We start from the raw sequence: 27,601 nt of genomic DNA, 5'->3' as shown, positions 1-27,601 counted from the left end.
TTTACCATGAGAGAAATCCTTATTCATCGTTATAATCACAGTCACGTGCGCAGTTATAGTTAGGTACATAGGTACCTAGGTACCTACTGTACATGTCCTACCTCATCCCTATTCCTCTCCCTATTCCTCTCCCTATCCCTCTCCCCATCCCCATTCCCATCCCTATCTTCAGCTCCAAGTAGACATAAAGTCCAAGTAAGGACTCCAAGAATACTTGGCAATGACCCGGCCCCACCTACTCCACCATCCACCGTCTACTCCCACTCCACTCTGGCTCCATTCCCCCCCCCCTCGCCAAATCATGCCATTGGCTCCCCCGCCCCCCAGACCCCAGTCCCCCCCCCCCCCCCCCCCCCCCGCCCCTCCCCCAGATTCTGGCCCGCCCCACCAATCCGCCATCTGCCCCTCTTCCCCGCGTTGACGGATCTGCATGTTCGCCTACTCTGCATCCGGTCGTGGTCTAGCGTGGTGGGGCATATCAGCCCATACTGCGATTCTCCAACCATCATCCATGGATTTCAGTCAGACAGTCAAACAGTCAGCCAGTCAGCCAGTCGGTCATTCGTCAGCCAGTCAATCAGCCAGTCAGCCCATCAGCCAGTCAGTCAATCAGTCAGTCAGTCACTTACTCACCCACTCACTCACCCATTCACCCACTCACCCTCCTCACCACCCAGATTCATGCTGCCCATTTAGTCCTTAGTCTTTTACCCCGCTTTGTTGATCAGGAGAGGTAAGTAAGTACAAGAGGCAGGCAGGGAGGGAGAGACTCTGCTGGTCTTGTCTCACCTCAACTTGTTTCTTCCTTCTTCTTCATCCATCAACTCCAACTTCCATCCTCCATCCTCGATCTTCCATCTTCCATCGAGGTCATCACCACTTCACATCACCACTTCACATCACCACTTTCTTCACCTTGCAAAGACAACACAAAGCAGAATCAACAGACACTCACACTTGACCCGGCAACATGGTCCTCCCAGCTGCTCGTACCTGTACGTTCCCTTTCCCTCCCTCTCTCTCCTCCTAACAGTGCCATCCCCATCCCCATACCCATCCCCATCCCCATCGCATCCCATCCCATCTCCTCATCTCCTCATCTCCCCATCTCCCCCTCCCCCTCCCCCTCCCCTCCCTCTCCCCTCCTCCGCCCCCAGCTAAACCCCTCCCAGTCCAGCGCAGCACCGGCCGCCTCGGCGGCGCCGCCATCGGCGTCTCCTGCTTCGTCGGCAGCGTCCCTCTCCTCTGCCTCATCCCCGGCGTGGAAGAGCGTCTCGCCCACCAGGCTGCCGTCTGGGGCCCCCGCTGGAGCCGCGGCTTCGGCTACCTCGCGCCGCACGTCCAGCGACACGCCGGCCGCGTCGAGCCCAGCGTGATCAAGGGCGTGAAGAGGGTCGAGCCGCCCATGAAGAAGGTTGCGCTGTGAGTTTTTGACGTTCACTTTGCTCTCTCTCTCTCTCTCTCTCTCTCCCCCCGTACTCATAGCTATACTGGGCTGGGTTACGCTGACGAGCTCTCGCTGCGGCAGGTCCGTGGATCGCAATATCAAAAAGATCCTCCCCGAGACCTTGAAGAAGGAGTAGAGGCCGACCGAGGCGTGCGGACAAGACGGCAGGCACATGGTATGCAGATCTGGGGAGAAGAGAGACTGAAGGGAGAGGGCAAGATCACACATCGCTGGCCAGATGAGAACAGATCGATTGGTGTCGGGTATGGCGGCGTGCATGCGGATGTACTACATGTAAGATACAACTGCAAGAAGCCGTGGACAGTTAAGCGAATAAGAAGAAATTGACACAAACCACCTTTTATTTTCTGGTCTTCTCCTTCTTCTTCTTCTTCCTCTCCTTCTTCTCCTTCTCTAAGAGCCGTCCTTCACCCCGCCCACATCAAAGCCAAACACGCACCCCTCAAACTCCTTCCTCCGTCGGATCTTCACATCGAGGTCTCCCATGGGGCTAGCGCTCCCATTTCCCATACTACAGATGCCGCCCCGCTGCTCGCGCACCAGGTCCCCGTCCGCCCCACGAATCTCAAAGCCCCACACCACCATGGCCGCAAAGGCCGCCATCTCGTGGAACGCCAGCTGCCGCCCCGGACACAGGTTCTTGCCGCCGCCAAACGGCAGGTAGGCCTGCGCCTGCGCCTTCCGCGCCTCCTTCTTCGCCCCGGCGGCCTCGATCCAGCGGTACGGGTTGAAGTCCTGCGCGTCGGGACCCCAGGTGGCGGGATCGGATTGCAGGACCCCCGTCGGGATCTGCACGATGCCGCCCTTCTTCAGCAGGTACCCGGGGCTGCTGCTGTCCGCGGCGAGCACCGTGTCGGCCAGCACGGTCCGGATACTCGCGCCCGTCTTCACGAGCCGCAGCGTTTCCTGGAAGCAGCCCGCCAGCAGCGGGCACTTCTCCCGGAGCCGGCCGATGCTCAGCACCACGCGGCGGCGCCCTCCGCCTTCGCCTCCGCCTCCGCCTCCATCTTCGGTCCGCACGATGCCGCCTACCTCGGCCCGCAGGGCGGCGAGGAGCTCCACGTTGGAGAAGAGGTAGCAGAGCATGAAGTACACGTTCGGGACCGTGTTCGTGACGGCGGCGAACAGGATGGTGATCTCCGCCTGGGCGATGGCGCGGGTGCCGATGCCCCATTTGCGGGCGCAGCGCTCGCGGCCCTGGACGAGGCCGCTGGCGTTCTGTGAGAGGCCGGCGCGGTAGTACTTCTCAAAGGGATCCGCCATGGCGACGCGCGCTGCGTGGCCGCGGCGGGCGGTCACGGTGGGGAAGAAATCGAGGACGAGGAGGCCGAGATCCTTTTCGAAATCCCTGCGGAGGGGGAGCAGATCACAGGTCAACCTTTCTGTAGTAGCGATGCCCATGCTCGTCCAAACGCCTCACGCCTCCCTTCTCTCCACCCCCAGTTTCTCTCCCCGAAAGGGCAGGAGCCAGAAGCCAGAAGCTAGGAGCCCGGAGCCCGGAGCCGGAGGCTAGGATGGAAAGTGCTTACCAGATCAAAGGCTCCAGTTTCTCGTCCCACGCGATCGGGTTCTCCTTCCCGTACAAAGCTTCCGCGCTGGCCGTCACGTAGAAGGTCCGCAGCCAGCTGAACAGCTTCCTGTCTTCCCAGGCCGTGCCCAGGCCGTTCAAGGTCTGGGCCAGACAGTTGAGAAGACGGGCATTGGTTTCGAGCAGGGAGGGGCCCATGAGTGCTCCACTAGACCGAAGAAGAGACCCAGTCAGTTCCGTCGGGGGTCTGCTCCTGCATTCGGAGTTTTCTTCTTCTTCTTCTTCAACAACAACAACAACAACAACAACAACAAAAACAGCAGCAGCAGCAAGACTGAGCGTGCCAAGGATCCTTCTTCCTCGTTTCCCTTCGCTCTTGAAGCCGGGAAGGAGGAGGGAAAGGGGATAGCAGAGTTCTCTCTCTTAAGCGAGCGAAAACAGAAAAACATTGATCATTGATCATTGATGCGGGGATATGGGGAAATGGGGAAATGGGGAAATGGGGAAATGGGGAAATGGGGAAATGGGGAAATGGGGAAATGGGCATATAAGGATATAAAGATATAAAGACATAAAGATACCGAGCTCATCAACAAAAAACTCAACAAACCACAAACATCAAACCCAACTCACTACATCTCGTTATGCAACTCCTGCATATAACAGCTGTTACTGCTGCTGCTGCTGCTACTCTGTCCCCTACCCCTCTCCGGATCCTCCCCCTCCCCGGACCCGGACCCGGACCCGGATCCGGACCCCGGCGCCGCCTGCACGATCTCCGTGGTGCGACGATCGAAGTTCACAGCGCGACACGAGGCCTGCTGCTTGACGACCTCGAAATCGACGGTCCGGCTCGCGCGGAAGGCCGCCTGCGCCAGCGCCGGCGAGGAGATGACGTAGATGCGCTGCGAGAAGATCTTGAGCGTGGTGATGGGGCGGGGCTGCGTGGCTCTGTGGAAGGGGGGGGGGGGGGAGATGGTTGTGTTTTAGTGATTTGATGTGGTTATCGTTGTGGTGGTTGGGATGAGAGAGGGAGAGAGAGGGGGGGAGAAGGGGAAGAAAGGGGAGGGGGAGGGGAAGGAAGGGAAGAGGGAAGAGGGAAGAGGGAAGAGGGAAGGGGAGGGCGGAAGGAAGGCAAAAGGGAAGAGGGAATCTAAGTACCGGAGGATAGAGAAGTAGGCGTTGTGGTGGAGGAGGAGGTTGATCATGTGACCTACAATCGGCACGCGCGATTGTGCGACGGGCGGCTCGCGGGGTCCGTCGTCGCTGCAGTCAGCCTTGCAGCTGAAGCTGTAGCTGGCCCATATCGCGAGTGTCACGACGGTGATGAGGATGGCGGTCGTGGCGGTTGCGGTGGTGGTTAGGGTGGCGATCATGCTTGCGATGGTGGTTGTGATCGACATGACGATGTCTGTCGGTGCCGGTGCTTGCCGGTGCCCGATGCCAGTGCTTGGTGGAGCTGGTAGGGCCGAGCTGGAGATGGAGATGGAGATGTAGGTAGTAGGTACGTAGTATGTAGCTGCTGCTGGTAGGTGAATCCGTCCTCGGGTAAGTATTTTCTGTCTGTCCCTTCTTTTTTCCCTCTCGTTTCTTACGAGGTCTGATCCCTGGCGGCCCTCCGCAAGCTCCGGGGCCAGGGGACCTCGCTTCGCCCCGGTCGTGGTGCAAGGCTGCCTTCCGCATCAACGCTCCGTACATCAATTTTCTGTAAGAAATACGCTCTAGAAACATGTAAGGAAAGTGTCACACTTAAGCCCGCCCGCAAGCTAAAACTTACGGCCCTTCGCAAGCTCCGGGATATGTTCGCCATGTAATATTCACCGCTATATAATCTATAATGATAACTTATTTTAGCGCGATGCATTTTATCTATAGCAATACCTAGCCTTCTTGTTGTTATTGTTGTTGTTGTATTTATTAACGTCGAGCGGGTAGCAGGCGAAGCCTGCCGCCCTGGGACCTCCCAAGGGGTACGGCGACGTGCTAAGCTAAGGACTCACATACAAGATAGCCTTCGCAAGCAATTCAAAGTGCTGCAGCGAAAGCTACTATCGTCTGCGCCCTTCTCCTACAGATAGGATGGATCACAGTGAGAGAGAATCTCGTCTAGGGAAAACCATTAAGGAAATCAGGCAGGTACAGACTGCTGTAGCTAGCTTAGAAGCGTGGCTATGTGAGTCGCAAAGCGACCAGTATCAAGGCCGGACCGGGGTCAGCCGTTTGTGCACCTAGTAGTGCTCCATAGCCCCTCTTAGGGCGATGCAGCAAGCAATTTTTCGAGCACTTCTTTCTTCTATCATCAATTCGCTATTGATCAGGTACTTGAGAGGAAAAGAGTTTGTAATCGTAGTTCTTAATCGCAAAAAGTGGATTTCGATTGCAGAAGTGCAAATCTAGCTTATCAAACTCGCAAGATCCCCCCCTTTTTGTTCAATAAGCGATTGATTAAGATTTTAGTGTTCCTCGATAGCCCAAGCTCAAATGGATGCACCCAATCAACGTAACGGCCGTAGGTCGGATGAACGCATCTTCAAAAGTGTACAGGATCTACATTTAGCTTAACATTAGATTAGATCTTGCAATCAACCAGCGGACCAACGAATCAACTACAGTAGCAAGTGGATATTAATCAGTGCGCTAGCTTGTTATCTGTGGGCTCTCGGTGACGGTCAGTCCAAGCAAGTGTCTCAGTCCAAGCATGTGTCCCAGTCCAAGCAAGTGTCTCATTCCATATTGAAAAAATTGATATTTATGATATTGACTGCATTAGACAATGGCTTTGTACTGCGTACGTAGTACTACTATATAAAAGTTCGATAAGCAAATAGAGTTCGATTGCGCCGACCCGTGTATCAACTTTTCAATACTATCATACTACATATATTGCGCCATTGATGTATCCGAGTTGCAAATCGCATCCATTCTACCTACCATCTGGATGTTCCCGAGCCTTTGAAGCTTAGTTAGCAATCGATAAGCTGCACGCTTGCCACAGTGCAAGTTTCCATTTCTACAAACCGAATCTTTTCAGCAATACATACTACTATTAAAATAATCTGTTGGATTGCCGGTAGCGAACGATCATCTATAGCGTGCAGCGCACGTAGCTTCTTTGCAATTGCAGGACTGTCGGTAATAGTATCTGGTTTCTGTCTGCTCCTCAGGGTTCAGGGGAGTGGGTTCTTTCCATGTGATCGGGAAGACTCACGAGATTAGCTATCTAATACTTAGTATTTACAAGGAACTTGGGGGCCCTTGAGGGTATGCCACGCTAAGCGAAGCATGGCCACGTAAGCGAGGCACGCTCATCCGTAACCGAGCTGGCCCTAACCGAGCTGCGTGGATATTGATGTCGACATTCCCCCTTATAATAAAGTATTGGAATATGCTACGTCCCACGCGCAAGTATTACCCCTTGAGGATAGGGTAAACAGAGGGGTTATAGTGGGAACTAAACTTTTGAGGCACCCTCGAGGGGTAATACTTACGCCTGTACCGTGATAAGTAATTCGCAAGGGGGTCCGGGGTCTCCCTGATAAGGAAGGGGGTTCAAGGGGGTCTCCTCCTGATGATAAATAATTATATGATTTATTTCTTATATAACAATACCTTCATATACATCTGGTCTTATATTTACATTTATTTTATAGCTGTAGTTGGAATATATTAAATTATAATACATATAGTATTCAACTTTAAATGATATACGTAGTAATAAAAAAGTTGATTACAAAATTTCGGTTCTGATTTTTAGCTGAATTATCATACTACTATATCGAGTAATCACCCCGTTGGTGACACTATAGAAAACATGGCCATCTGCCTGGTTCTACTTTTCACTCTTACGGAGGTACAGCGTTTAAGTAATTCCCTTTATTTTAACCTATGAAGCAGACTAGCTTAATAGAGCAATACCTTCACTATCCTTCGCTTCGTATCACTGAGCGCGAGAATATTATATACGTAGTATATTCGATAGAAATAAAAAACAGGGCTCTCTTCGTCTTACTTTCTTAATACTAAGCGTACGATTAAATAGAATTATAATACTACTGGTATTTTATTCTAGCCGTAGCACAAAGTAAGCTTAATCTTAATTCATTTTAATCTGGAGACTATTCTTTACCTAAGCTATCGACCTGCTGCGATCTTCATTTTTGCACTTTGCTTTACTACTTTATTCCAATTGCTGCGATCAAGCTTACGCATTTCGTCGCACCATCTTAATTGCTGCGATTAAGCTTGCCTACCTCATTACATATTCATCTTGGAACTGCTATAGCCAAGCTTGAAAGACCACCGCATCTCTCAATTCTTTCGTCGAACCGCTGCTTTTCAAGCTTTACTTCCATAACAAAAGCTCGCACTTGACTGCAAACGCACATAAACATACCGATGCACGTAAAACTCTTCACTAAGCTACTCTGCTGCACCTCATCAAGCCCTCCAACACCTCTCCCTGACTATCAGCTACCCCGAGCCTTGCACCTCTCTTACCAACCGCGGTCCTTTCCGACTCGGCCTCATCATGATAATCAATCCCGCAGATCTAATAGGTACATCTTCGCCCGCCTCAGAAACACGCCAATCCACTTCTTCCGCCAGCCTCGAAATACCCAACCTCCTCTCCGCCCCTCAACCTCTCGCGCTCCTCTGTGTACTATCATAAATGCAATCCCGCCGATCTCATACCGGTACCGGTAGGTACATCTCTGCCAGCCCGCTTCGCGCACCTTCCTAATTCAACAAATTCCGAGCTAAAAGCATCCGCTAGACCGAGAGCTCGTTTACTTGGCCTACCTATCTAACTTCCGAAACCTAATCGATGGATTTCCCTTATCGACTTGCCGAACAAACCTCGTCGAATGTGCTGCGCTTGCTACGGTACTACGTAGTAGCTCCGCATCGAATCTCCTTCCCTGCTGACGCCGAGCTACCTTATCTATGGTCAAGGGTATGTAAAGCAAAGTACGGTAATCAATCATTTCTTACGGAAGCTAGAGTACCGGTAATCAATGCAAATCATGACGGAAGCCAGAGTACGCAATGCAGAGAGAGCATCACGCTCCGCCATCAAAGGAAAAAAAATATTAGAAACTAAATCAGTTGCTAATCACCTCGATAACTAAAGCCCAGCTTGCAACGGGCGGAGACGCTGTTCTTCGAAAGGAAGGGGGTAATAGTCAGTGCGCTGACTTTGTGACCTGCGGGCTCTCGGTCACAGTCAGGACAAGCAAGTGTCCCAGGTCAAGCAAGTGTCTTACTTCAAATTGCTATTCCATAGTAAATCGCATACAATTCCACTACACTTGCGACAGCCATTTTTCCCTTAACATTTCTCTAACTATGCCTCCGCAAACTTCAGAAGCTCTTGTAGCTCTCAATTATTACGGCCGCTATGCTACTAAAAAAGAATACGACCGCGCCTTTCAAGAAGCGCGCGATTGGGCTTTAGAAGATATGGAAACCGATGATGAAAGAGTAAAACGACCGAAAAGCGAATGTGCTGCCACGTCAGCACGTATATTCGGAATCAAAGAACCTGCTTTACGAAAAGCTGTATACCGAGCTAAAAAGAAAAAGCGCAATCTTATCACAGGTCAATTCAATCGATAGGGAGGAAATAATCAGATTTTGTTGCAAGAGCAAGAAGAAGCGATCCGACAATATTGTTACGAGCAATAGGAGCTTAGTTTAGGAGCAACTCTTCTAATGGTACGCGCTAGAATCAATCACTTGAGAGCAGTAAGTGTTATTATTTTATTTTATTTATAATTATCAAATCGCTTTTAACGTCGTATAGAAACAACAGCCTTCTTTTTCTCTTGTATCACAATCTTGGTTTAAAGATTGGCTCCGCCGAAACCCCGATCTTTATACAATCAAGACTAAACCAATCGAGCGCGTTAGACTCGAATCGCATACCGAGGAGAAGATAAAGAAATGGTTCGAAGAATTGCAAAAGGATATGGTTCTTTATAATATCAACATTCCGAAAAAGCTTTTGAATATAGACGAGTCGAGAGCGCGTGTTAGATGTCCGCCGAGAGAGACTATGATCGTTCTAAAAGAAGTCAAAGAAATGTATACAAGCTCTTTAAACAATCGCAAATCGATTACAATCATTGAAACTATTCGAGCAAACGGCAAAAAGACTCTTCCGCTATATATCATTACACCGAGCAAGAAGATTATGGAGAATTGGATTACGGATAAGCTTACAAGTGACGAAACGATTGATTGCTCTCTTACAGGATATATTAATCACTAGATTATCTTAAACTACGCCGATCACCTTATCAAATGGACATACGCTGGGCTAAATAAACTATGGAAAATGCTGCTTTTAGATGGCTATAAGTCTCATCGATTAGATGAATTTGTATTGAAGCTTAAAGAAGCGCATATTCATTGCTTTTGGTTTCTTAATCACTTTACACACGCGCTTCAACCTCTTGACGTTAGAGTATTTCGTCCTTAGAAGCATTATCACGCTCTTGCTGTCTAAAATGCTGTTCGAAGTTTAGACTTCGAATATACTATCACTTCGTTCTTTCGCGATCTTACGAACATCCGCTAATAAGTTATGCAACATTATACGATTGTAAACGCTTTCAAAACCTCGGGAATATAGCTTTGCAATATCAACGCTAGTCTTAAAAAGATTCGCTTTTATAATAAAGGAAAGAGATCAATACTCAACGAAGAAAACGATAAAGATAATCTCGAGCTTCCCGCGCTTCGTCCTTCTCGACTTGAAGATTTATGGACTACAACTGCAAAAATCAATTTATTACGCACTTAAGATCCGACACAGTTTTCCGATGATACGAAAGAACTCTTTAAAATTACGATGAAGCAAGCTTCTATCGAGCTTTAAAAAGCACATCTTACTTCGATGGAACATATTAATCTTCAGGAAAAGATTAGAAAAGATAGGAAACGCAAGAGAACATCGCGAAGGAGTATTTATAAAAGAGGTTCTTCTACTGCAACTAGCGATTTAAAAGAACGAATTCAAATTCGTACGGAAGCAGAAAGGGTAGCGGCGTTACGAAAAGCTGAGAAAACACTTCAAGCAGCTATCAACAAGCACAATAAGCTCTTGAAAGAGCAAGGTATAGCTGCTCGAAGAGCTAATAGAGCTAAAAGAGACCGAGTTCAGCTTGCAATTGCAAGAAATAGCTTGCTTGCACCCGAAGATTTAATCTTAGATCGAGAGCTTGATAAAGCACTTACTACGATCGAAGACGCTCGCTCAACGCGCGAAGGTCACCTTGAACTATTCTATATGGTTCTTCAATTGGAAGCTGAATTAAAAAGAGAAACGAAGAGCTATATCGATTTTCTTGAGCTTGATCTTTTAATTAAGACTAATAATTCACGAGTAGAACAGCTAAATCACGACGAATTCCGCGAATCGAGTCCAATTAAAGGTATTTTATAAGAAAGTTCGGATGTAGAATCAAATGCTAGGTCAATTGATTCTATTCAAAAAAATGCCGACTTTTCTTATGTAATATAATTGTCAAAATTCGTTGCGTTGTGCATTTTTTTTGTATATAGAATGCTAGTATTTTCGATGTTCTAACCATTTGAAGTGGGACACTTGCTTGACCTGGGACACTTGCTTGTCCTGACTGTGACCGAGAGCCCGCAGGTCACAAAGTCAGCGCACTGACTATTACGTAGTAGGTACCGTATTGCGGTCTTGGCAGGGGCGTTAAGGGGCTTCTGGTTGGTTGAGGGATTAGTCAGCTGAGGCTAGCCGCCGCCCCACGGTACAAGACCTCGGCCCTACTGTATTATAGTACCTACCACGTACTACGTACTTCCTCTCGTCGTCTTACTTTCTTAATACCAAGCGTACAATTAGATAGTGCTACAATACTATTTAATTCCAGCCGTAGCAATACGAAGCGAGGGGTTGTATAGGTATTGATTTATTGATTAAGCTAGTTTGGATAGTAGATTAAAACAAGGGGAATTACTCAAACACTGTACCTCCGTACATACACTACGACTACTTTTTACTTTACGTTTCACTCTTACTTGTTATGCTTACTTTATTAGGGGACCCTAGGGAAGTCTTTCTTATTTTTTATATAAAAAAGTTACGAAGTAGATTGATAGCTAAGAGAGGGGGAGAGAGAGAGAGAGAGAGAGAGAGAGAGAGAGAGAGAGATGATAGTCGGTGAATGATAATAGAAACCGAAAGAAGTGCATCGCTTTGGTGTATCTATCTATCCGCCTATCTATTTACATGAAAAGAGTGAATGAGTTGAAGAAAGAAAGAAATATTTTCCTGTTCCGTCTATTCACAAACAGTGTATACCTTATAGTTCACTCCATCCTACCAATTCACCGGGAACGCCCCGATCGAGAATACAATTCTCGCTTCCTTCTTTCGCTATGATATGAAAATGCCTACCTGCCTGCCTGGTTATAAATATGTGTGTGTGTGTACAACACACTCCCAATAGATGAGACAACGAAAGGGAGGAGTATACACCAAGCCGCCGCAAACACCCCTTGTATGGTAACTCCTCTCTTGTTATTTTTTGGAGTTAAAATCAATTGCCCTCCACCCTACTCCATCGTTACAATCCTCACCTCGGCTTCGGTGGAGGCGTCGGTCTCAGCCCCATCCCCTCTTCGCTGTAGCTATGCCCGTGCCCAAAGCCGAAGTCCAGTGGCTCGATCCAGGCACGGGGGCTGTGCGGGCCGGATTCCAGGTCGCTCCGGCCGTCATTGCTGCGCCACGCGTGGTTTTCGTGGTTGAGGGGTCCCGAAGGGCGGGTCGGGGTCGAGTGGTCGTATTGTTCGTACTGGTGGTCGTGGTCGTGATCGTAGTGATGCTGCTGCTGCTGCTGCTGCTGCTGCTGCTGGTGGTGGCCGGCGAAGCTCTCGCCCAAGTCAGGCGGCGCTTCCGAGGAGAAGGAGAGGCGGGAGACGGAGTGGGGGGAGCGGATCTGGAGGGTGATGGCCATGGCCTCGCTGTCTCTGCTGTCGCGGGTCGAGCTGCGGTGGCGAGCCGGGTAGGGGCTGAGCGGGGTGAGGGAACCGAATTCCTTATTCAGGCCCGGGTCGGCGTGGGGATCCGGGTAGGAGTTTGAATTCGTATTTGGGTTTGGCGGGGAGACGGGCGCGGCGGAGGTCTTCGGCAGGCGCTCCAATTCGATGGGTGGGGCGGAGCGGCTGGAAATGTTGGACTGTTCGGAGTCATCTAGGCGTTTCGAGCCCATGGAGGATTTTATGGCCAGTGAGGATTTCATCTCCCGGATAAAGGGGCGTAGGAGCGGGCGCAGGACGGGGATGCACTGCACTATGATGGTGCCGGCGACCTCGGAGGAGTACCAGATGTTGGACATGCCCCTGCGCCAGGCATAGTAGCGGTCGTCCAAGCCAAACTGGGCGCCGTCTCTCCATACGGTGCGGACGGCGGTGCTAATGGCGATACTGGGTAGGGAGAGGTAGTCAGCAGGCAGTCCGAGCGGGAGTTGAGAGTAAAAGTAAGGTAGGTGAGAAGTAGGTATAAAGGAGGGCAGGTTGAGAGACGTGGGGGACGTGGGAGATATAAGAGGGACGAGGGGCAACGGGCGAAGGTAGGTAGGTACCTAGAAGAAATAAAAAGGAGGAAAAGGGATGGTAAGGAGGGGTATCGGGTCGCAAGATACAAAGTATGCAAGAGGTACCGGGCATAAGAGGTATGAGAAGAAGAGAAACATCCAGCTCGAGGACTAGGAGCACACTTACATCATGCCCAAGCTCATCGTCGAGCACAGCGCAATCTTCTCAATGCGTCGCATATCCAGGTTCCACGTGATCCACCACGGGAACAGCGCAAAAACAAAGTCCATAATCACGTTGTAGTAGTTCCCGCCTACCCGGAAGTCGCTCACGGCATCGAAGTCGATACAAGGGCCCTGCAGCCGGTACCACACCTGGGTCTTCGGTCGGCCGCAAAAGGGGGCCCACTGGAAGAAGACTTTGGTGATCATCCACGCGTTCATGGAGATGATGCAGAACCACAGCATGCTTTGCTGAGTGCGGTTCGACATGCGGATGAGCGTGATACCCAAGGCTGTTTTGGAGAGGGCTTGGCCGATCAGCGTCCCACACGAGCTGACGTTGATGAGGATGTGCATTCGGTCGTCCCAGTCGCCCTCCACGTAGCCCGTGGCAAACTGAATGGTAATGAAGATATTGGTGGTCATGAGTACCAGCTAGAGAGGAGGGGGGGGGGGGATCAGCATAAGGATTTGGAAAGGGGGGTCAACGGGTGACAGACAAGTAGATGGATACATAGACGGATGGGTACATAAACCAGCAAAAGGGCAGATCAAAAGATTTTAAATACATGAATGAATAGGGAAGAGAGTAAACAGATGGATAAACAAGGCAGCAAAATGATAGACGAATATAGACGATTACATCAAGAAACAGGGAAGAGAGTACATATGTGGATATATAGAAAGGTAGAAGATGGGTGCATAACATAGAAAAAGGGTAGATAAGTCAACCGACGCATACATGAATAGGTAGATCGATACAACCAGCCACGCCCCTTCGCCCAACACATACATACACACACACAAGACAGAAGACTCGAAACGCCGACTTACCCATGATAGGATCAATACATGGTCATCGAACCACAAACCCGTCCGGCGAAAGAACTTGCTATAGACGCGCAGAGCTAGGAAGAGGCTGGCGCCTGCGAATAGCGTCCACAGGCCGGTATAGACCTCGGTGGCTGGTGAAATGCGGACGACGTCTTCTTCTTCCTCTTCGCGAGGGACGTTCCAGTTCATCTTTCGATCAGCAGCAGCAGCCGCCAAGCTCGAAAATATATCAATCAATCAATCCAACTTTCAGGATCCAAAGCACGCATCACACATCCCGATACCGTGAAAGAGGTAGAGGAGATAAACGATAATAATAATAATAATAATAATAATAATAACAATAATAATGAAAGAAAAGATTTTATAAAGGGAGAGAGAGAGGGCTTGACGATGGAGGAAGCGGACGAGGGAGAGAGGGCTGGGATGAGAGAAATGGGGAATGGGGATAAAGAAGGGGAAAACGCAAGTCATAATAGTAATTTCCACTCATGGAAATACGGAAATTTCCGCCTCACCAGACTTGACCTGATCCGACCTGAGCTCGATCTTCTCCTTGCCAGATAGTAGGTAGCTGTAAGGTTTCCTAGCTAGGCCGTAGTACGTACCGCCGGCAGGGGCGCCACGAGGAAAAGGCTCAGACCCACGGATCTAGAGCTGTAAAATCGATCAATTTGAGACATGGCCATGCAAGAGCTCAGGGGTGTTTTCTTGCAGGCCTGGGGTCGGGTTCCAGCCGCGGGTCCCGGTTCAAGTTCGGATGGAGGGCTGGAAATAGTAATTGTACGAGAAGCAGGGTAAGTTTAACGTAACTTCAACGTAAGCTCCGTATAGACGAAAGTGTGTTGTAAATAGAAGTGCAGAAGATGTGCCAAACAAGGATTTCTCCATAGTCCCGGACTTCTTCACTTCTTCTTCTTTTCCTCGCCTCGTCGCACGAAGGTTGGTGAAACAAGATACGGACTGACAGGGTACCGGTAGTTGACAGGTCGGTCGACCCTGGTTCGAGTTCGGGAGCACGCACCATGGTCCATACTGTCGCAGATGCAGATATACAGGTAATAATTGTATGTACAACTATGTACCAACCGACCGACCGCGATCTTGTCCCCAACCGTGAAATGATAGGGCAGTGAGTGTTTGGAAGGAAATGATTATCGGAAGGAAATTAAGAGAAACACGTATGCTCGCTCCGTATGTAGTTATATAGCGAAGTGCAATTTCTGCTGGCTGGCTATTCAAGAGCCAGAGCCAGAGCCAGGGCCAGGGCCAGGGCCAGAAGAAAGGACTTCCCTGGAGCGGTAGTTTTGGATGGGCGGCGATCGGACGAGACAAGAAGCGAAAGGAAGAAAAGAAATAGAAGTAGAAGAAGCAGAAGAAGAAGAAGAAGAAGAAGAAGGAAGAGTGAAGCGAGGGGGACACGTGCTGTTTTTTTTTTTCCGAGGGCCCGAGGGCCCGACGGCGGGGATTTTGTGCGGCTCTGAGCACGGGATGAGGGGTAATGTGAGTTGTGAGATGTGAGATGTGAAACGGTCAAACGGTTGACCGAGCGGGATGATGGAATAAGTTTCTTCCGAAGCGGGTCCACCGTTCCAGATAGAGTAAGGTACGGAGTAAAAGGTACGTACAACTACCGTAGGTAGCCTAGGCACTGGCGGCAGGGTGATCTTGGCAACGTAGAAGCACCTAGTAACTCCGTACGGAGATAGTAGTACTACCTACGTAGGTCGAGGTCCTGTGGTCCAGCCAGCCAGCCAGCCAGCCAGCCAGCCCAGCCTTATCCACGTGACTTTGCACGCAAAGATATGATCCAAATCATTACGTCGCTTCTATCCATTTGATTTCTCATACCAAGATATGATCCAAATCACCCCCTTTGATCCACGTGACTTCTCATATCAAGATATGATCCAAGTCCCCCTCAACCCATCAGTCCACGTGACTTCTCATACAGCACATAATCCAAGTCACCCCCCCCTCAACACACGTGACTTCTCATAGCAACATAGGATCCAAGTCACCACCCCTTTACCACGCAAACCCCAACCTACCACCAACCAACAAGACATGCCGGCCATGCTCGATGACCCCTTGGCCCCGACCATCTACCGTTCCTCGGGGGATCCGCCCTTCCCTTCGGTTCATGATCACGACCCTTCAACTCATCCCCTCCTCCCCCTGGACGTCTACCCGCGACAGGTCACCCTGCGCGACCGCATCACCACGGCCACCATCGTGCCCTTCTCTTCCCAGCATCAGGTTCCCCCCTCCCTTCTCGCCTACCTGTGCGACCAGTTGAACCGGGAAATCGAACGTGGAGATAGCTATCCCATGATTGATACCATGACGACGGATGCGTTTGCCGCCTACTGGTACCAGAACTTTGCCGCCGTGATGCTGCTGGGCAGCATCGAGAGCGCCGACGAGCTGATCGACGCCACCGACTGGGACTCGCAGTGTCTGGGCAGCTATTACATCAAGCCCAACTACCCGGGCCGCAGTAGCCACATTTGCAATGCCGGCTTCCTCGTCTCCCATGCGGCGAAGAACAAGGGCGTGGGCCGTCTGCTCGGCGAGAGCTACCTGGACTGGGCACCCAAGCTCGGATACACCTACTCGGTCTTCAATCTCGTGTTCGAGACCAACGTGGCCTCGTGTCGCATCTGGGATGCTCTGGGCTTCAAGCGCATCGGCCGAGTCAAGGGCGCCGGCAATCTGAAGAGCTACCCGGGTCAGTATATCGACGCCATCATCTACGGCCGTGACCTCGGCCCCGACGGCGAAGACTTCGTTAGCGAAGAACGCTTCGACAAGATCAAATTCTACCTCAAGTACGGCAAGTATCCCGCCGGCGCCGACCGGGCCGAGAAGAGCCGTCTCCGAAGCGCCGCCACCCACTACAAGCTCGTGCCCGAGTCCGACAAGCTGATGCTCAAGGACAAAGAGGTCATCGCGGATCCCCAGCGGCAGTACGTGATCGCCCGCGACGTGCATATGGTCCACCACGGCGGGATCAACAAGACCACGGCTACCATCGCCGAAAAGTACCACTGGGTGCGCATCAAAGAGACCGTCTCTCTCGTCATCCGCAACTGCAGCTCCTGTAAGGAACTCGGGAAAGCCCCTGTCGTCCGCGCCGACGGCGTGATCAGACCTGCGCCGCGCCTGGCCCCCTCACCGCCCGGGCAAGGCGCCGTCAGCGCGGCCGGCCGGGTGCTGAGCCTGCCGCACCCGGACCACAGCTCGCATGTCTCGGAGCACGGGCCGGCTGGCTTCGAACATGCGGGGCAGGGCTCCGTCTCTCCGCAAGTCCTGAATCGGAGCCTGCCGGGTCGAGATGCGGACCAGATGGGAGCAATGCAGCAGCACCCGCCCGCGCCGATAGCGCCGATAGCGCGCATGCAGAACGACTACCTGCCGCTGGATCCGCAGATGATGGACGATGCTCTCGTGCGCCACCAGCTGGGCAGCTACAGCTCAGATCCTCACACCCACGCCATGAGCAACCATCACTACGGCGAGCACGACCCGCACGATCCCGACTCCTTCCATGCCATGCTGACGAATAGTGGCCACGGGGGGAGGGATGGAGCTGGTCACGACGAGGGCGGGAGCGAGGATCTGGATATGCTGATTGATCCCGAGGAGGAAGGAGATGGGGACGGGGAGGAGGAAGGCCAGAGGATGGGGAAGGCCATGATGCAGGCGCAGGCTGGAGCGGCCGCGAGGGCTGCTGCCGAGGAGGCATTGAAGACGGTGGGTTGAAGACGGTGGGGAAGGAATATCAATTTTTTTTAGCGTGATGGCGGGTTTGGTTTGGTCTGAATAGGATTTCATTACGAGGCTTTGAGAAGTAGATATGTACGCTCTCTCCTCCTTTCGACAGAACATAACATCACGCCTTTTTTAAGATATATCATTTGGCTATAAAAGGTATCTTGAAGTGAAATTTTAGAATTTTATATATATATAACTCGGCGATGATGACGAGAACGATATTTATATACTTATACGGACCGAAGCGGCTCGTAAGGCCACACGTATTCGCGGTTATCGAGAGACAATGAACGTTAATAGAAAAAAAAATTAAATTGCCTCTAAAAGGTTTTCAAAGAGTCCCCGATACCGCGGGATCAGAAACCCGGGGCTATCTGAAAGAAAGCCTTTCCCCAACGCAGTTCTTACATCCGATTGAATACTACTTTATACATACGTGATCTCTGCTTAGCACGTCGCCGTACCTTATACCTTACAGGAGGTCCTAAGGCGGCAGGTAAAGCTTGCCACCCGCCCCTGATCTTAATAAATACAATAACAACCACAACAACAACGTTCAAACGAATATCGTATCTGCATCAGCCGAGATATACAGACGATTACTACATCATTCTAATACAAGTTTCGCTCTGCAAAGTCTTCACGGAGGGACGGCCACGAAAAGCTCTCTCTCAATAAACAGGTCGGACGCAGCGGTCTACCTAGGTACTCGGTAAACTGTTTCCTGACTGGAAATAAGGTTTAGCATTCGTTAACTCTAGGCAGACGATCCAATCAATAGGTAAGTATGTACCCATCTCTTATACAGTAAAAGGGGGTCAAAGGTTGGTTAAAGAGAGGACCGCTGAAAATGACTTTAAGGTAAGGTCAGATACCTAGATAACACACACATACAAACCTTACGCTTGTACGAGATGGAATAGATATGAATGTCGAGTTGATGTTAGATACGTCTTTCTTTTGCTGTGTTGTGTTGTGATGCAACCTTGGAAAGATACCGGTAGGTGCAGAGAAGAATTTTTTGGTCGTGGTGAGTCGGTGAGTGAGTGCATCTACTATTAAGTATCTAGATGTCTTGGATTTGCAGGCTTCTGCGAGGCTAAATAAATAAGCTCTTACTGTACTTGACCTGATCTGACCTGCATCAAAACTAGCCCTGCCTTTTCCGAGTGATTAGATATTAAATATATATATATATATATTCAGAAGTCTATCATTACTATTCCACAAGTACCTACTTCCTATGTATGATCCCTTCGACCAAAAATAAGTGGAAAATTTGAAATCCGCTTAGTAAATGAAGAATCGAGCGAAACGTTTCCTTCTTCGTCACTGGATAAGATGGATTGATGCTTAAGAATATGGAAATATACATATATATATATACATTAGAGTGGTGAATACGAAGGTATAGATAAGAGAATACATCAAAACGTCTTCAAAGACGCACCCCCACCCCCCCTCCATTGGCATCATCATCATCTATATCTATATCTACATAAGTCTACATAAGTCTACAAGTACCTCTTTTCTTCCTTCTGCTCATAAGACTGCACCAGATCCGACACCTGGAAATCAAACCAGTCGGTGAAGCCCATGCCGCACTCACTCCCCTTCTTCATCTCCTCTACGTTCTTCTTCACGTTCTTGAGCGAGTCCAGAGTGCCTGTTCTCGATTAGCAAGATTCATTAAAAGAAAGGGGGGGAGGGGGGAGGAGGAGACATACCGTCAAACACCTTCTCACCAGCCCGCATGACCCGGACCCTCGCATTCTTGCTAATGACTCCATTGCGGACCTTACATCCCGCAATAGCTTTATGCTGCCGCCCCTTCACCGTAATCTCAAATACCTGCGCTACCTCCGCCTCGCCCAGCACACGCTGTGTAATCAGCGGCGGCAGATGCTTGCTCAATTCTGCCTTGATATCATCTACCAACCGATAGATGATATTATGGTTGATAATGCTGACCTTGGCTCGTTCAGCCATCGCAGCAATATTCGGCTCGACGTCGGTGTTGAAATTGATCAAGTGGCCTTTGGCACCAGCAGCGTGCTCCACGTCAAACTCGGAGAGCTGGCCAACTCCGTAACGCAGGACGTGAGGCTGGACTTCCTTGTTGCCTAGCGCGGAAATTTGGTCAATGACTGCTTCCACAGATCCACTGACGTCGCCTTTGATGATAAAGTACACTTGCTTGGGTCCAGTGGGCCCAGTATCCTGAACTTTTTCCGGGACATCTTCATGGGCTTTCTTGGCTTCAGCAGCTGCTTCCGCTTCAGCTTTCTCACGTGCCCGCTTCTCCTCGACTGCTTTTCGGCTTTCGTTGATGGCATCCATGTCCTCGGCCATCTTGTCTCGCTCGGATTTTTCGAGTCGGTATTCGACCACGCTCTTCGCCTTGTTCTCATCGGGGGCCTGAAGAACTTCATCACCAGCCAGGGGCTGTTCGCGCCAGCCGTCTATCTCGACAGGCGTTCCTGGGCCGGCTTCTTCAATCTCAATACCTGCTTCATTACGAAGACAACGAATTCTCGCCCATGTCTTGCCAGCAACGATAAAGTCACCAGGCCGCATTGTACCTCGTCGGACAAGTACTGTCGCTACTTTACCCATCGACTTTATACTCGCTTCGAGTACCCATCCTTCAGCTTGGCCATCGGTCTCGGCTCGCATATCAAGGATCTCGGACAAAGTGACAGCAGCTTCTTCCAGCTCTGGCATGCCCTGGCCAGTCTTACCACTCACACAGACAACCTGAGTGTCACCACCAAAGTCCTCGACGTCAACACCATGGCGAGCAAGGTCTTGCTTCACACGATCAATATTGGAATCCTCCTTATCAATCTTGTTAATCGCGACAATCATCGGTACTCTGGCAGCCTTGGCGTGGTTGATAGCTTCAATTGTCTGCGGCTTCACACTGTCATCTGCTGCAACGACCAGAATAACAATGTCAGTAACGTTCGCACCTCGCTGACGCATGCTCAAGAAAGCAGCATGACCTGGCGTATCCAGGAAAGTAATGACTTTGCCAGAAGGCATAGGCACCGAGAAAGCACCGATATGCTGAGTGATACCACCATGCTCGGTCGCGGCAACCGATGACTTCCGTAAATAGTCCAGCAAAGTCGTCTTTCCGTGATCAACATGTCCCATAATTGTAACAACTGGAGGCCTCTGTGGCAACACTGTGGGATCCTCAGGCGGACCCCTCGCTCTCAAATCTTCCGAAAATCCTCGATCAATGATCGGCTCGAAGTTATACTCTTGTGCAATAAGTCCAGCATTCTCTGCGTTCAAAATGAAGTCGTGGCTGGTGTCTTCGAATCCCAGCTCCTCCATCTTCCAAACGAAGTCCTCGTACCTGACTCGAAGTGCCACGGCCAGATTCGATACGCTGATGAACTCTGGCAAGAGTACAGGAGTAGGAGCAGCTCGCTTAGCGGCCTTCCTTTCGGCCTTCTCTCGAGCCCGTTGCGCTTTCGCTTCTGCTCGAGCCAAAGCCGCTTCAGTCTCAGCTTCATCCTCCTCTTGTCTCACAAATTGAGCACGCCTCTTGATTTTGTCTTTGCTCTTTCCTCTCGGTGCGTCTTCGTAGACTGGCTCTGCAGACTGGCGACCTCTTCTCTTTTTCTCTTTTGCGGGCCGGGAACTCGCCTCAATCTCTTCTTCGGTCATCTCCCAGTTCTTCTTGAATTCCTTCTCGATCGCTGGCTGTACGTGCCTCTCCGGAGTCTCTGAGGATAGCGCTTTGAAATTCATACCAGAATTGTGTTGTCCTTGAGGTTGAACCTGTCCCACTCTCTGAATTTCATCAAAGACAGGAGATTCTCGAGAATCAGGCTTTCGTTCTCGGGCAGGCCTCGTTCCAGTTGCGAGCGGCGTGTATCGCCCATACTTCGACTGCTCCTCCCTTTCAGCGCGGCCTCGCGTGAAATCAAAACCTACAGTATCTTTCTGGACCTGAGGCTTAACTCTTCTTAGCTGGCCCCAGTTCGAATCGTCTCTTTCCGCCTCCGCATTGCGTTGCTCGTCATCACCCAGAATATGTCTAAATCTTGGTGCGATCTCGGCTTTTTGCGCTCCTTCAAACAAAATTTTGTTTTTCTGGTGTCGCTCCATGGCTTTTCGTCTGGCAACTTCCCTCTGCGCCGCTTCGATTCTCTGTGCCTCTGTCCGCGGCACCAATCTCCCGCCACGCGTTATCTCCGGCCCATTTCCATAGCCCTGCGTGACCTGTCTCTGCTGTGACTTTGCCTCTCGTGCAAGCATCATATCCCGAGCTCGCTTCTCATGAGGATCGAGATCCCAAGCCGCGTCGGCCTCCGGGGCGGCAGGCTTGTGAAAGTGTGGTATAGGGTGTTGCCCAGCCTGCCATCTTTCTGTCAGTGCTTCAGACGAGACTGGATCTCGCGGACGCTTCTCCTGGGACAGAGCTTCCTTGTTTTGAATCTCAGGAGTCGGTAAATCTGGCTTCGGCCCGGCTGCTTGCTGCGGTAAAGCACCTGGTGTCGGAATCGCGCCCAAGGGTGGTATACTGCTCCCTCCTCGTCCCCAACTCGGTCCAGCAGCAGGAATTCCTACCCCAGCTCCTTTGACTCCCCAACTCGGGCCTGGACCTGGTCCCGCAGGACGTCCCCAACCTGGCTGTGGTCCCCTATTGGCACTATCTTGCGCGGTTGCCGGTATCTCTCCAGGCGGTTTGGCGACGGGTCGAGAGGATTGGAGGTATCGGCGTTGAACATGGGAAGATTGTCGAGCTTGACCCAGTCTGTGAGCGCAAAAAGCGCACAGAGATGGACAGCGTTTTTCCTATAGACTATGAGCTTTGGATTACAAGGATGAAGATAAGCCATACCCGTAGTACACTGCGGCCTCTCATTGTTAGTTGAATGACGGGCAAAGAAGGGAAATCCTCGATGGCAAAGTACCAAAATTCTTGATATTCCGTGTCACGTGGGGTAGATCTTATCTTATCGGCCTCAAGCCCTTTCAGGCTCGTAAAAACTTCTACCAAGAGCGCATCATGGCTCCCAAGGGCAAATCTAAGGCGCGAGCCTTCAGAACCGTATCCTCAACTCCCAAGCCATCTGCCGCGGCGTCGCTGGAACCTCTTCCGCCGTTCAAGCGTGCGCCGGCGACCCTCGAGCCTTTCCTCTCCCATCTCGACATATCCCACGTCTATATCACACACATCGACACGAAACCTTCAGACTTCAAGAAGAAAATATTCCTCGTCCCGGTCCTCATGAATATAGCCTTCATCGGGCTTTTAATATGGAGAATTAAGACTATTGGGCCCTTCTACATGAAGATATGTTTCTCCCTTATGGGCAAGTTCAATGAGACGACAATTGATACGGCGAATATACCTTTCAATGAGTCGGTATGGGAGCTGACCAAGCGTTTCTCGACGTTCATGGTGGATCTGCTCTTATACGTGTTTGTGTGGCCATGGCCCAGGGACTTTTTCGCGGGCAAGGCAAATGGGAATCCGGTTGCGTGGAGATTTGCTGTGAGGTTTCGCACGCAGGAGATTATTGTCAGACGGAGTAGGAACTGGGTCCGTGCAATTGGGAATGCTACCCACGAGGGACCTGGTCAGGAAAAGCTCTTCGATATCTTGAGGAGTGCCGTCGACCCCATCTGGATGGCAGAGAAGACGGGATACTTGATGCTAAACAGCGAGTGGGATCTGGATTGGAGGAGCATGATTATTGCCACGAAGCTGGTGGACAAGAAGACCCTTTCCGTGCAGGATTTCAAGACTACGATATTGGTGCACAATGAGGATTTCGGCTGGATGGTCATTGAAAGTGCAGTTGCTGGGGGGAGTGTTGCTGAGGAAGAGGGCAGGAGGAAGATTGTGGCCTTCAAGGACGAATTGACGGCAATGGGAAAGGAAAACCTGTTTTTCAGGTGGATCGAGTTGGTGCAGTTCGAGTCTTCGAGACCCGGAGGCTTCACGCCCGAAAGGCAGCTGGAAACAATGGCCAAGGCCAAGGATTTGTTTGAAGCTCAAGGAATAGACTTTGATAAATTCTGGTCGAAGGTTGGCGGAATGGAGGGAATGCCAGGAATGGATCAGATGTAGACGAACTAAACACATCTGTTTGCACCCCATCCGACGACTTCGGATCAAACCCTGTGAGTTCTATGCTGAGCCTTGACTATACCGGTTCTAGAATCTGTCTCCTAATACTAGTGGACGGTTCGTTTTCGAGATTTTTTTATAGCAGCATGTCTGGACAAGGGAAAAGGCGCAAGGCAAAAACGATTTCGTTTTCTCTCGTGTCATGACTGTGCCTGGATACTCGAATCGCGCATCCATTTCACCACAGATCTTCGGACTTGAAGTCAAAAGGCGATAGAAAGGAATTATTCTGCCGAAGGGTGTTTTGAATCAATTACTCGATTCGCTGTAGCGGATGGGCAAGCAGAGACATCTAGAGCATTTGGAGCACCACCTCCTTCAGTCTTTTGCCTAACGTCAACCTTCCTTCAACCGATCAGCCAACGAACCTCACTACAAGTCTACGAAGAACTCACACGCGCTGGTAGGCCTCTCTAGAGATCAGGAATACCAAGAATGTATTCTTTGTGCTGCAGACTAAAATCCGGTCTCCGTATCAGTATGCTCCTGCATGGTAGCCATGGTATCTGCTTCCGTTCCCATACACGCAATAGATTTCTGCCTTCGCCTTCGTCGTCCGCCGGGATCAAGATGTCTTACGCTGGGAGTGGTAGTGGCTCTAATTGATGACGTACAGTGGCAGCATCTTCATTGACTTGATCAGCCATCATCGAGTTTTGAACATATGAGGCAGTGACTGCTGTAAGTACCAGGTCATCGAAATCATGCGTCGGTACAGTTCGCAACCCAACAGAAGCCATCATTGCGTGAGAGGAAAGAGGCGATTCGAGGGGGCAAGTTTATGCGCCACCCGGAGATTTACATATCATCCTTTCGCTCTATCGCGGCTAATAGAGCCAACGACCATCTTGGGCGTGCACCACATCAGGATGTGCTCCGAGTCACAAAATGCCTCGTTTTGCCTGAAACACGATTCGGAAGACCAGATTGAAGATTCTCATGCCTGATTCATTAGGCGGTCTCAAGTCTCGCTTATACGGTGGGCCCAGACTACCCAAGTAAACATCAGACGATCGGCCAATCGATTTCCAGTAGCCACGAAAGTCCGGTGCCGCAACGTTACCAAGTGAGCAGAATAGTGGTTTTCTAGTGATGGTTCTTGCGAGTAGCGTTCACGGTATCCCTGAACTCCACTACTGAACCTCCTTTCCCATCACCCGCACCCCCTTTGTGTCCCACTTCGGGTACGGAACGAGATAGGCATGCTTCATCTCTACACCAGAAACATCTGTCTCGTACAACTCGAGCGTAGAGCGGGGAAACAAAACTGCGAGGGTTTTATAAAGCTCAGCTTGCGCCAAGCTATGGTGTGTGTGTCAATCATTGTCATCACAGAACGGGTAAGGCCTACTTGATTCCAATACAAGCTCTTGATCACTTTCCGAAAGGCACGAAAAATCTCTCCAGCTCGGGCTTCCCGATCCATCGCTCAGAAAAGAACCCTTTCGGGTCGAGGTAGATGGACTCGTTCATGAGGATGTGGAAGGTAGTCATGGACACGGGCGTGTTGGGTGGAACCACCCCGTCCCTTTATTTCAGTGCCATATCTGAGGCTAGGCGAGGATCCCGAGCGCCAACCCCATGGGAAAGTCTGATTCCCTCGTGGACACAGCCGTTGAGATACGGCAGTCGCTCCAACTTGTGCCAGTCCAAAGGCTTCGTCGATGTCGATCCAGCTGCAGCCAACTCCTCTCGCAAACTTTCTGAGAATCTCAGGCTTGCTACTGATGTTGAAGCTCGCCACAGTCAGAGCCCAGGATGTCGTGATGAGGCCCGCTGCGATAGTAAGCTGGGCTTCATCTATGAGACGAGCGTCCGACTTCTCGGACGCAGGTAGATCGCTATCGCATCTTTCATCCCAATTATACTGTGATTCAGAAAGATGGGCTGCGAAGCGAGATCCGGCCCGTTTCCACTCCTACATACATTCATCTAGGTTTGTTTGTTTTGATCACCCTCGCTTAATCAAAGAAAAAGTTAATATAATAATCTCAATCCTCCCCCCCCCCCCCCCCCCCCCCCCCCCCCTCTCTCTCTCTCTCTCTCTATCTACGTCAAAAAAAAAACCCCCTTTCTATGAATTTGATTTCCGACCTATCTTTACTTTACCGTTCAAATTTGGAACCAACGAGGAAAGAAAAATGACGACTTCGTATATTTCTACTGCTAAACAAGAGAGCCAGCCTGCAGGACTAACGAACGAAAGCCTACTTGAAAAGTCTGATGAGTACAAGTAATTTAGATTCGATTCGAGGAATCAAATAGAGGCTTGATAATTTACTTTCCCACTGCCACTCCACCTCTCACTCTCACCCTCACACCTTTCGAATCCCTCTTCACCAACGGCATAAACGTATCCCTGCAAAGCTCCACATCCTCCCCATCCGTCTCAAACAGCTCCAAAAACCCATCATCCCCTTCAAACCGCACTTCACTACTCCCGTAAGCTCTAAAGATCCTCGCCACAGCGAGGTAGAGCTCAGCGTAGGCCAGGTTGATGCCGATGCACTGCCTGCTCCCCTTGGAGAAGGCCACCAGGTACTTTTCCAGGTGCGGCTGATGCTCGATCCACCTCTCGGGGAGGAACCGCCGCGACGCAGGAAAGACGGACTCGTCGTGGTGGACCAGGGCGCAGCTCATGCCCACGGGCGTGCCGCGGGGTATGTACCAGTCCTTCTGGCCGTCGTTGAATACTAGGGTTTCATCCGGGGCGATTCTCTGGAGACGCGTCGATACGCCGTAGCTTAGTCGTATGGCTTCTTGGATGCAGCCAGTCAGGTAAGGGAGCTGCTCGAGCGCTACTAGGGTAATCGGTGAGGTGGGAGTGGGAAGCGCGGTTTGGAGCTCTGCTTTTAGCTTCCGCAGCGCTTCTGGCTGGGAGAGAAGGTGGAATACCGCGACGCAGAGGGCCCAGGCGGTGGTGAGCGTACCGGCCACAATAACGACCTGTCCATCTTGGGCGAGACGCGCATTCGATTTCTCACTCTCTGGTAGATCACTGTTGAGGATCTCGTAGAAGATGGTGCGATGGGTAGCATTCTTCGAGTCGTCTCTCTGGCCCGACTTCATCTCTCGGATCTGCGTGCGGATACTCTGGTTCGGACTGTGGTCAGCTAGCTTACGGAGTTCCCGAATCCGCAACCATCGTTGCTAATAAATGAGGCAGACTCACGTGCTCGAGCGAGAAGAAGGACTTCAGGTTTGGATCCATCCAAGTATTGATAGCATCGGGTAAGGATTGCATCAAAGGGAGGAGCCAAGGCCACTGCTTGATGATCGCACCTTGACTACTGCCGGCGACCAAAGCATCGTGGAACGTTGGCTCGAACTCGGGATGCTCAAGTCGATGGTCCGACCGTGCAAAAGCATATTCTTGAGCAATATCTTGGAATTTATTGAGTCAAGATGCCTATGATTAGGGGTGATCAGAGCCGCTTACCATTCGTGTAGGCAGAAAATGCATAGTTCAATGTCACTGGCTCGCCGGAAATCCGAAACTGTTGAAGTCGATGCAGAAGCACTTCGATCCGATCGTCCATGATAGGCTGTAAATTCCGCGCTGCACTCTTGGAGAAGAAGGGCAGAAGAGCAGCTCGTCGGATGCGATGCGAGTCGTGATCGTTGCTAGCAAGCATCGACTGCGGAAGTCCAAACTGGGCTGTAAACCAGTCCCAGCGGTGCCGGCGCTTTCCGGAACCAGCGTAGAGCTTTTCGTAGAAGCTGGGGCTCAGTACATGAAGCTCGTAGGGATTAATGCGAATAATAGGACCGTATTTCTGGTGCAGACGACCGATTTGAAATGTGTACTGCCCGCCCAGAATCACGTCCCAGTAGTACTCGTACCTGGTGTATGATTAGATGATGCTCTGGTGGGATATAGGGAAAGGTTGCTACCAGAAGCTGACTGCCGCCAACTTGGGTCCAGGAAATTTGGCGATTGGGCTGAAATATAAACGGTAAATAGCCTGAGCGATGATATATGATACCCAAGTCCATAGTAACGCCTTGAGGGCGTGATGCAGCGCTACATTGGAAAGAGAGTCCAT

General features: G+C 50.7%; 7 protein-coding genes across 7 annotated transcripts; 3 read left to right on the top strand and 4 right to left on the bottom strand.

Annotated features, from left to right (window-relative positions):
- Window positions 1–970: 970 nt before the first annotated feature.
- Window positions 971–1,583, top strand: L3040_003570 (uncharacterized protein; the record flags this gene model as incomplete). Its single annotated transcript, XM_007291885.1, has 3 exons — window positions 971–995; window positions 1,173–1,422; window positions 1,529–1,583. 3 exons carry the CDS (start codon window positions 971–973, stop codon window positions 1,581–1,583), a joined length of 330 nt encoding a protein of 109 aa, XP_007291947.1.
- Window positions 1,584–1,861: 278 nt separating this feature from the next.
- L3040_003569 (uncharacterized protein) lies at window positions 1,862–4,372 on the bottom strand (the record flags this gene model as incomplete). The annotated part of the gene is made up of 4 exons (XM_007291884.2): window positions 1,862–2,816; window positions 2,998–3,204; window positions 3,630–3,947; window positions 4,158–4,372. The coding sequence occupies 4 exons, from the start codon at window positions 4,370–4,372 to the stop codon at window positions 1,862–1,864; spliced, it is 1,695 nt and encodes a 564-aa protein (XP_007291946.2).
- A 7,233-nt stretch (window positions 4,373–11,605) lies between these two features.
- Window positions 11,606–13,810, bottom strand: L3040_003568 (uncharacterized protein; the record flags this gene model as incomplete). The annotated part of the gene is made up of 3 exons (XM_066156461.1): window positions 11,606–12,455; window positions 12,753–13,222; window positions 13,622–13,810. 3 exons carry the CDS (start codon window positions 13,808–13,810, stop codon window positions 11,606–11,608), a joined length of 1,509 nt encoding a protein of 502 aa, XP_066012048.1.
- Window positions 13,811–15,697: 1,887 nt separating this feature from the next.
- On the top strand, window positions 15,698–17,386 carry L3040_003567 (uncharacterized protein; the record flags this gene model as incomplete). Its single annotated transcript, XM_007291881.2, has 1 exon — window positions 15,698–17,386. One exon carries the CDS (start codon window positions 15,698–15,700, stop codon window positions 17,384–17,386), a length of 1,689 nt encoding a protein of 562 aa, XP_007291943.2.
- Window positions 17,387–18,912: 1,526 nt separating this feature from the next.
- On the bottom strand, window positions 18,913–22,146 carry L3040_003566 (uncharacterized protein; the record flags this gene model as incomplete). Its single annotated transcript, XM_066156460.1, has 3 exons — window positions 18,913–19,064; window positions 19,126–21,938; window positions 21,986–22,146. The coding sequence occupies 3 exons, from the start codon at window positions 22,144–22,146 to the stop codon at window positions 18,913–18,915; spliced, it is 3,126 nt and encodes a 1,041-aa protein (XP_066012047.1).
- A 281-nt stretch (window positions 22,147–22,427) lies between these two features.
- L3040_003565 (uncharacterized protein) lies at window positions 22,428–23,495 on the top strand (the record flags this gene model as incomplete). Its single annotated transcript, XM_007291879.1, has 1 exon — window positions 22,428–23,495. One exon carries the CDS (start codon window positions 22,428–22,430, stop codon window positions 23,493–23,495), a length of 1,068 nt encoding a protein of 355 aa, XP_007291941.1.
- Window positions 23,496–25,832: 2,337 nt separating this feature from the next.
- Window positions 25,833–27,601, bottom strand: L3040_003564 (uncharacterized protein; the record flags this gene model as incomplete). Its single annotated transcript, XM_007291878.2, has 4 exons — window positions 25,833–26,648; window positions 26,728–26,939; window positions 26,995–27,398; window positions 27,450–27,601. 4 exons carry the CDS (start codon window positions 27,599–27,601, stop codon window positions 25,833–25,835), a joined length of 1,584 nt encoding a protein of 527 aa, XP_007291940.2.

The sequence above is a fragment of the Drepanopeziza brunnea genome (assembly GCF_022702325.1).
Source record: "Drepanopeziza brunnea f. sp. 'multigermtubi' strain 214-2 chromosome Unknown ctg5, whole genome shotgun sequence".
Classification (NCBI taxonomy): domain Eukaryota; kingdom Fungi; phylum Ascomycota; class Leotiomycetes; order Helotiales; family Drepanopezizaceae; genus Drepanopeziza; species Drepanopeziza brunnea.
The sequence above is the reverse complement of the archived record's forward strand: the minus strand, read 5'-3'. Positions and strand labels throughout refer to the sequence as shown.